The sequence below is a fragment of the Chinchilla lanigera genome, unplaced genomic scaffold, assembly GCF_000276665.1.
Source record: "Chinchilla lanigera isolate Chin_1 unplaced genomic scaffold, ChiLan1.0 scaffold00062, whole genome shotgun sequence".
Lineage (NCBI taxonomy): Eukaryota > Metazoa > Chordata > Mammalia > Rodentia > Chinchillidae > Chinchilla > Chinchilla lanigera.
In genome coordinates this window covers 13,576,052-13,584,606 of record NW_004955463.1, presented here as the reverse complement: position 1 = coordinate 13,584,606, position 8,555 = coordinate 13,576,052, and the positions used below count along the sequence as shown (strand labels likewise).

Genomic DNA, 8,555 nt, shown 5'->3' with positions numbered 1-8,555 from the left:
AAGAAAGAAAGAATGAACGACCAGGAAAAACAACAACAACAAATATTTACTTACTTTTTTAGAGACAAGGCCTCATTATGTTGCCTAGGCTTGTTTCAAACTTCTGGGTGTGAATTATTCTAAAATAGGTGGAACTACAAGCATGCACCACCACACCTAGCTCCCAGTTGTTTACTTTTAGAAACAGCTCTTCATAGGATCAAGATTTTTAGAAATATTTTACTGGAAAAATACTCCAGTAAACCCAGTGTCTTCACACTGACCTACATCCCCAGTCCTTTTTTAATTTTTTTGAGATAGGGTCTCAGTAAGTCGCTCAATTGCTCAGGCTGGTCTCAGACTTGCAGATATCCTGCTTTGGCCTCCCAAAGTGCTGGGATTACAGGTGGGCACTACTACATCCAGCTTGGGTCAGGATTTTAGATGATTATAAAGGCAGAGGGTGTAGCTCAGTAGTAGCGTACTTTGGGTAGCATGATTGAAGCCCTGGGTTCAACCTCCAAAACTGCAAAAAAAGAGAGAGAGAGATTATGCACTAAGTACATCAGATTCTTTCTTTATTTTGTGCATAGGGAAAACAATCTCATAAATAAAAATACATTCAATTTCCCATACAACTGATGGATGGATGGATGGATGGATGGACGGACAGATGGACGGATGGCTGAACAGACAGACAAGTTCTGCCCTCATCCCCATCCCCCTGCTACTCCCCCAGGAGGAAGCCAGAATTGCACCTGTCTGAGCAGCAGAGAGGGCAGCCAGTCGGCAGGGCTCGAGAACCCTGAGATAACAGTTGGCCTCTCTTTTCAGGTGGTACACCTTGAAGTCCAAGCCAGGAAAGAAGGAAAAACAGCGAGGAGAAATTGAGGTTGATATCCAGTTCATGCGAAACAACATGACAGCTAGCATGTTCGACCTGTCTGTGAAGGACAAGTCCCGCAATCCGTTTGGAAAACTGAAGGACAAGATCAAGGGAAAGAACAAGGACAGCGTGGCAGACACTGCATCTGCCATCATCCCCAGCTCAACACCCTCAGCTGACAGTGACGACGAGTCTTTCTCAAAAGACAAGAAAAAGAAATCTAAGGTCAAGACCTTGTTTTCCAAGTCCAATTTGCAGAAAACACCACTTTCTCAGTCCATGTCTGTCCTGCCGACTTCAAAGCCAGACAGAGTGGTGCTCCGGCCTGGAGACTTCCGGTCACAGTGGGAGAACGATGACCAGGAGGATGAGTCCTCGTCCTCTGCCTCAGACAGTGAGTGACTGCTTCCTCTTCACTTGGCTGCTCTTCCTCAGTTTACCCTACCTTGCTTTGAGTGAGAGAGAACAGACAGGGCTTTAGAGAGAGGTTTTACCTGCACAGCAGTGGCGGTGGTGCTGGTGGGCAGAGGTGATCTTGGCTTGGATGCCTATTCTGTCTGTGATCCCTTGCATGTCTGAGATGCCTTTTCTGAGATGTCTGGCCGTGGGACTGAGGTGCATTAGTACAAGGACTGGAGCTAAAAGAATGAGTGCATCATGTTTCTCCTCTCTCTCACTCTCTCTGTCAGATAAAACCACAGCACCTTGTAGTCCTGGTACTTCATTAGTTATGAATTCAAACAGTTTATTGGTCTTCAATGGTATGCCTCACCCTCATGGAATAGGCCCCTAATGGAAGCTAGGGAGCCCAGTTTTCTTAACTCTGAATTCATTGTGTATTCTGAATTTTGTTCTTTTTTTTTATTTGTGTGTGTGTGCGTATGTATATTTGTATGTGATACTGAGGAGTGACCCCAGAGCCTTCATACTGAGCTATATCCCTAACCCTTTGTTTTAATTTTTTAGAGTCTTAACTAAAGTAAAGTTGCCCAGGTAGGACTCGAACTTATGATCCTTCTACCTCAGCCTCCCAAATGCTGGGATAACAGGTGTGCACCACCCCAGCTCGAACTTCAGTTTCAATGATCAGATTCTGATCTCTTAGTCTCAGATTGCTGTTACTCTCCCAAGAGTGCTGCCTTTTTTGGGTTTAACACAGGATTTCTCAGCCTCAGCACTGCTGACCACTGGGCCAGACAGCTCCTTGTTGTGGGGACTGTCTTGTACATTGCAGGGTGTTTAGCTGCACCCCTGAGCTGTACTTGATAGGGGCCAACAGCACCCCTCTCCTCAGTTGGTACAAACAAAAGCATGTCCAGATTGGTGACAAATGACCCTGCCCCCACACTGAAAACCGTATGTTCTCTCTCCTTCTCTTTCTTCCCTTTTTCCTTCCTTCCCTTTTCTTTCTTTCTCTCCTTCCCTTTCTGGTTCTAGGGAGGGAACCCAGGGTTTCATGAATGCTAGGCAAGTGCTCTGCCACGGAGCCACACCACCACCTATGAGTGTAACGCATCTCTTTGTGTTCTTACTTTTTCTTCCTAGTCATGTCCCACAAGAGAACAGCGAGTGCAGACCCTAAGCAGCTGAGCCAGATCAGCTTCAGCCTTCCCAAAAAGGAAGGGCTCTCCTTTCTTGGGGCTCTTCGGTCCAAGAACGACACCCTTTCCCGCTCTAACGTCTGTATCAACGGGAACCATGTTTACGTGGAGCAGCCTGAGGTCCGGAGTGAGACCAAGGACAGCAGCCCTGCCTCATCCCCGTCACCCCAGGGCTTCAGGAAGAAGCATTCCTTCTCCTCCACCGAAAACCTGGCCGTCAGGGCTTGGAAGGATCCGGAGGGAGGTGGCCTGTCTTCTGACACCTCCACCAAGGACTCTCTGAAGTCCATGTCCCTGCCGTCTTACCGACCCCTGGCCAGTGGCGACACTAGGGAAGGCACAACGCCAGCGAACTTGGAGGCTGCGAAAGAAACCAAGGACAGCAAGAAGCAGGAGGGAAAGAGGTCTTCCTTGCTTTTTCTGGTGACGGGAAAGAAGGATGTGGCAAAGGGCAGTGAAGGTGAGCGTACCGCTGCTGTCCTAGGGACGGAGAAGGAAGGCGTGATTTCAGAAGCTCCGCCAAAGGAGGATGCCCTCATGAGCGGGTCTGAGAAAGATGCTGTGGCTGACACCTCCAGATGGGGGCATGCTTTGAACCCCTTTGAAGACGTGCAGATCTCAGAACCGGAAGCTGGACCTGAGCCCAAGTACGAACCAAAGCCACCTGTTCCCTCTGCGAGGCCTCCCCAGACCAAAGCTGTCAAGCCTCGGTGAGTCCTGGCCCTTGTCACGCAAGCCCTGCCTCCCCTTGCTATGGCTTGTCCCACGATGGTGCCACATGTGCCAGAGGTGTGCTGGGCTGAGTCACCTGTTTTAGTCTCATCCCTGCCACCTGTTGGCCTGCCCTGCAGAAAGGGCAGTGATGTCTTCAGCCCCATCCCTCTGCCTGGCTTTGGCTTTCTCACCGAGCCAATCAGACCCCAGTGAAACATGTTTGTGGCAGAGTCTGAGCATCGAGTTGGGAATAGGGCTGGGGTTGTGACGTGTGTAGAACTGTGATTTTTGCGTTCTTGTGCTCGTTTCCTTTTGAGGAAAACGCTATCTCTCTTCCTCTCAACTTGGCACCTGCTGGCAAAGGAGACCCAGGTCCACACCCAGTTGCCTGTGGCACTTGTCTGTATGTTTTCTCTGCCTGCTTGTGAGTCCGCCTGAGCCTGGAGGACTTGTGCTTTTCTGCATGACTCAGATTCATACTAACAGTATTTCTGTGACCTGGGGGTGAGGGATTATTTTGGAGATTCTATTACTTTGATCATGTGTATAAACACACACAGACACCCTGTTTCTTTAAAATCTATGCCTGTTTCCTTGCATTATGTCTTGTACTACTTTGAACTTTTAGGTGCTTTGTGCCCTGCAAATCAAGTGCTAGGGTTTTGTGTCAGTCACCAAAAGGAACTGTCGGCTGTTGCTTTCCCTGGATCTCCCTGTTCCTCTTGCAACAGGCTGTTGAGTGGTAGGTGTGTTTGGTGATGCAAGTGTCCCTTTTAGGAGCTGGGGGTGTAGCTTAGGGGTAGATTATGTGCTTAAAATGTGCAAGGCCCTGGGTTCAGTCCCCAGCACCTCCCTTCCAAAGTGTCCCCTGTTGTCTAAGGACTGGTGTTCCTTTAGCTTTTTAAGATACTGTCCCAGATTTTAAAACATTCTCCCCCTTGGATGACTTCATTTTTTTATGTGTTTGTCTCTCATGATGCATCTGCAACTGACCTGCAGATTTTATTTTGTCGTTTTTGCAGACTGGAAGTGTCTTCAGAGGCTCAACCCAAAGCTAGGCTTCTGTCCTCCCCTGACTCTTCTCCCTTTTTTTCTGCTCTTGCTTACAGTTCTGGCCAGGCCTGTGCCCCTTCTGAATCAGGGCGTGGTTCAGTGTCCCAGTCTTCTGAAAGTCCTTCTGTCTTTTCCTCTTTCCCATCTCCCATAGTAGCTCCCATTTCCACATCCACCCCAATTGGACCCTGGCCCTCCTCAGGCCGGGACCAGGTCAGTTCTGAAGAGTTGGCTTTGCTCCTTCAAGCAGACCTGCAAAAGGAGAATTTAACACCAGTCCCGAACACTGGTTCTTCTGCCCTGGGAGTGCTTTTCAAAGAGCCCCCAATGCCAGCATGGACAGGGATAGGAAGTCCTGCGAGGGAAAAGGCCAGTGAGGGAGGCTCAGGGAAGAATGCTGGCCAGATGGAGCCAGGAAGCTCTCTCCAGCAGCAGCCTGAGGTGGGGCAGCAAGAAGAAGCACTTCCAAGGAGTCCCTCCCCAAAACAAGGCTGCACCCCCTCAGAAGAGACTCCTGAGGTACCATCTGCCCTTTCACTGGATGGTGGCAGAATTGCAGGCCCCACTGGGAAGCTGCCCACCATGGGACATACAGAGCTGAAGAGTCAGCCTGGGCCTGCTGTAGAGAACAGAGTTGGGGGTGGCAGAACGTCCTCCACAATCAAAGAAGTAGCAGTGCCTCTCCCAGCAGGCGAACCGGTCCCCCCACCAGATGCTGAGATGCAGAAAGAGGAAGAGATGAGCCTGAATGGCAGTGAGGACCAAAAGAAAGGCAAGAAGTGTGTGTCATTTTCTGAGCAGCTCTTTACGGAAGAGGTGGAGAAACCCACCGGGCTGTGGGAAGAGGACAGAAATCACCCTCAGGAGCTGACTCTTGAAGGAGCCACTGCAGAAAGCGCATCTGGTGCAGAGCCTCCTGGCTGTCCCCACACGGGAGACACAGAGAGGGGACCTGTCACTGTGCCGGCTCCCACAGAAGGCGGCTCTATGGTCCCCTCTTGTGCGGAGAGTTCCTTAGAAGCCCTCCTGAGTAAAGTGAGCTTGGCAAAGCACACCCAACTCTTCAAAATCGAGGATGTTGATACCCTCACAGCTCAGCACCAGAGCAAGGCCAGTGATCACGAAGGCTCGCTGTCTGATCCCCTGAGTGGCCTTCCCTCTGCCTCAGAGGTGACACCTCCCATCATGGCTGATCGGAACTTGACCCTTCCGTCCATCCCTGAGGTGGCATCCGATGATGAAAGAGTAGATCACATGGAGGAGGAGGGGAAGACAGCAGGCACTTTATCCTGGGGCTCGTGGCCTCCCCATCCTGAGCAGGCAGAGGGGCCGGGCAGCGGGGCAGAGAGGGCAGCACCTGTGCAGAATCCCCATGACTTCGGGTTTCAGGCGCCTTCAGCTCCTGTGCAGAAGGCAGCTGTAGGAATTGATAAACTGCATCCTGGCAAGAGCATGAGTGGTGATGAACAGCTGCCAGGCTCTGGCAGTGATGAGGAGAAGCCCAAGGCAGATGGGAGGCTGGGTCACACTCCCAGCCTGTCCCCTCACTCTCCTGTGCCCAGTCCCTCCCTTTCTGAGACCTTTCCTGCCGTGTACTCTTTCCCTGTCTCTCCACAAACTGACACCCACCACACCAGTAGAGCAGAATCTCCAAAAAAAGCAACAGCAGAGGGCTCCACTGGGAAAGTTGAAAATTTTGGCAAGAGGAAGCCGCTTCTTCAGGCCTGGGTCACGCCCTCAGAGACACATCCAGTCTCAGCTCAGCCAGGCACTGGAACTGGGGCAGCGAAGCACAGGTGAGAGACGGGGGCGCGTGTCCTTGTGGATGGGAGTGATGTCCCCTCTTTGCTTCTGCCTACAGAGGTTATGGCTTTTGAAGCACATGGAGGCCCTGAGGTTAGAACCTGCCTGTTGTACTGCAGGGCTGTTGTCCCTCTTGGGGTGAGATCATCAGACCCCATTGTGTTGGTAGTAGGAACATAGTTGTTGTCTTCAGAGACAGCTTAGGAGTTGGGCTACAGTCAGCTTTGGATTCCTCTAGTTGTAGAAACTTAGTGTGAACAGTGTCTTAGTCTGAGGAACTAACCGAGATTAAGCAGTAGAATCAAGTGGTGCTGCAACTTTGTTTAAGTCCTGCTGGATAAGCGTCTGGCCTGTTTCTTCTGAGCTCTTTCTTTACTGCTCAGGCACAGGTGGCTCTGCAGAGTTCCTTGGTGGAGTCCTTGGCTGTACTTACCTCCAGGAGTAACAGATTGTCTTTCTTTCTCATTCTTGTAGTGCTGGAGATCAAACCCAGGGTCTTACACATGCTAGGCGAGTGCTCTACCACTGAGCTTTACCCCCAGCCCTTAGAGACCGATAGTCTTTCACGTTCTGCTAATATTCATGACAAGGCTGAGGGACTCATAGGCTGTGCTTTGCTGTTTGCAGATGCTGCCTGTTTCTGTCTGCTTTCGGTTCTGCAGGCACTGATTTCCTTGTGGTGTGTGTTGGGCTGGAGATGTGAACAGAGCATGTTGCCTCCCCCACTTGCCTTCTGCAAGCTGCCTTAGTTGAGAAAGGCTGTTTCTGAGTTTTGTGGTTACAGGAAGCCTTAAGGATCCTCTTCCCCTTTTTTTTAGACTTCAACCTGTAAAGCCAATGAACACAACAGCCTCCAAGATTTCTAACTCCAGCTTGGGAACTGCCACCATCATCAATGAGAACATGACCAATGATCTCACGATAAAGGTATGTGTTCCAAGAAGCCAGCAGATCAGCCAGGGTCCTACAAAGCACTTGTGTCTAGAATCCTTGCGAGTGCTCCTGTGGCCCCAGCTACTTGGGAGGCTGAGGGCCACTTGAGCCCATGAATTTGAGACCAACCTGGGCAACATAGCCAAACCCCATCTTAAAAAAAAAAAGTTCAAAACACTCGCCTAGCAAGTGACGAGGCCTGAGTTCTAACGCCAGCACAGAAGTCACCATTGTATCCACCCTTGGGCAGCAGGTGATGCCTGCAGTTACTTGATCCTGTATTTTCTGGCTCTGGAATCTTCCGTTTGGATGAGTAATTACTTTTTCCCTTGTAGTTACTTAGATGTTTTTGAAATTTTTTGTGTCTTGAGGAACAAGATTGACACTGGTACATTTTATTTTATGTTCAATTTTTATTTTGGTGGGCTGGGGATTGAACTCAAAACTGCCTGCTCTAGGCAAGAGCTACATCTCTGAGCAACATCCCAAGCCCAAGGCATTCTTAATGAGAAGAAAACGTCCCCTTCAAGTCAGACTGTGTTCTTTTTCTCATGTTTCCTTTTTATCTTTAGGCAAGAATGTAAGATTCTTGAATTTTAATTATCACAGAGATGTATCTTGTTTTGTAACTTTATTTTAAATAATGTCAAACATAAAAAAGTTGCAACAGTAGTACAAAGGGCTCCTGTAAACCTTGCATCCAAGTTCACCAGGTTTTAACATTTGACCAGATTTGCTCTGTGGTCCTGGCACTCGCCTACCTTCTCCCCTGTGCCTTCACAGCTCCTACACAGGCACAGGTGGCATTTTTTTTTTAAACATTTGAAAGGAAATTGTGTACATTGTGGCCTGTTTCCCCCAGCTCAAAGTGCATAATTCCTAAGAACAAGAACATTGATCAAAAGCTCGATGTAGGACTGGGGGATATAGCTTAGTGATAGAGTGCTTGTCTTGAAAACTTGAAGATCATCGCTTCTTGGCCTTTCGACTAAAAGCAAGTGAAAACGCGAAGCACTGAGTTCAATACCCAGCACAGGAAAACAAAACAAAACACAAACCCAAGGAAGAAACCATGCGATAAAGATTCAACTTGTACGCACTAGGGAGGTGACAAATACCTGTTGTCCCAATATCAGTAGGCTGAGGCAGGAGGATTGGAGTAAATTCAAGGCTGGTGTGCTGCATAGTGAATTCAAGGCCAGTCTGAACTACACCTGTCTCAAAAACAAAATGAAACAAAATCTAGAAATTTATCATTTTTATAAGACAGGGTCTTGCTATGTAGCCCCGGCTGGCCTTGAATTTGCTGTAATCCTCCTGCCTCAGCCTTCCAATTAAGGGATTACAGACATGCACCACCATGAATGGTTTTATCATTTCTATAATAGTGTTTTCTCATCTGCAGCACCTTTGTTAGTGTCACCAGCTGTCTCCCTAGTGTCCTAGCTTAGTGGTTGCTGTTGTTCTCCTAGTCTAGGAGCCAATCAGATCACTCCTTGTGTTTGGTTGTCTTGTCTCTTTCTTTGGTATTCTAGAATAAGTCCATTTTTGTCTCTCAATACTCCCCCCCCCCCGCTCCCCCCTCC

The 8,555-nt window shown here is 49.1% G+C and overlaps 1 protein-coding gene across 2 annotated transcripts in view; it reads left to right on the top strand.

Annotated features, from left to right (window-relative positions):
* The window catches only part of Rab11fip1 (RAB11 family interacting protein 1 (class I)), a 34,061-nt gene that overhangs the window by 15,410 nt on the left and 10,096 nt on the right, over nucleotides 1-8,555 (top strand). The window contains exons 2-5 of one of the 2 annotated variants that reach the window (XM_005398418.1): nucleotides 814-1,259; nucleotides 2,411-3,176; nucleotides 4,203-6,029; nucleotides 6,855-6,963. In XM_005398418.1, coding sequence (XP_005398475.1) covers nucleotides 814-1,259; nucleotides 2,411-3,176; nucleotides 4,203-6,029; nucleotides 6,855-6,963 — 3,148 coding nt within the window. The remainder of the gene's footprint in view (nucleotides 1-813; nucleotides 1,260-2,410; nucleotides 3,177-4,202; nucleotides 6,030-6,854; nucleotides 6,964-8,555) is intronic. The other variant, XM_005398419.1, reaches the window with a different exon arrangement.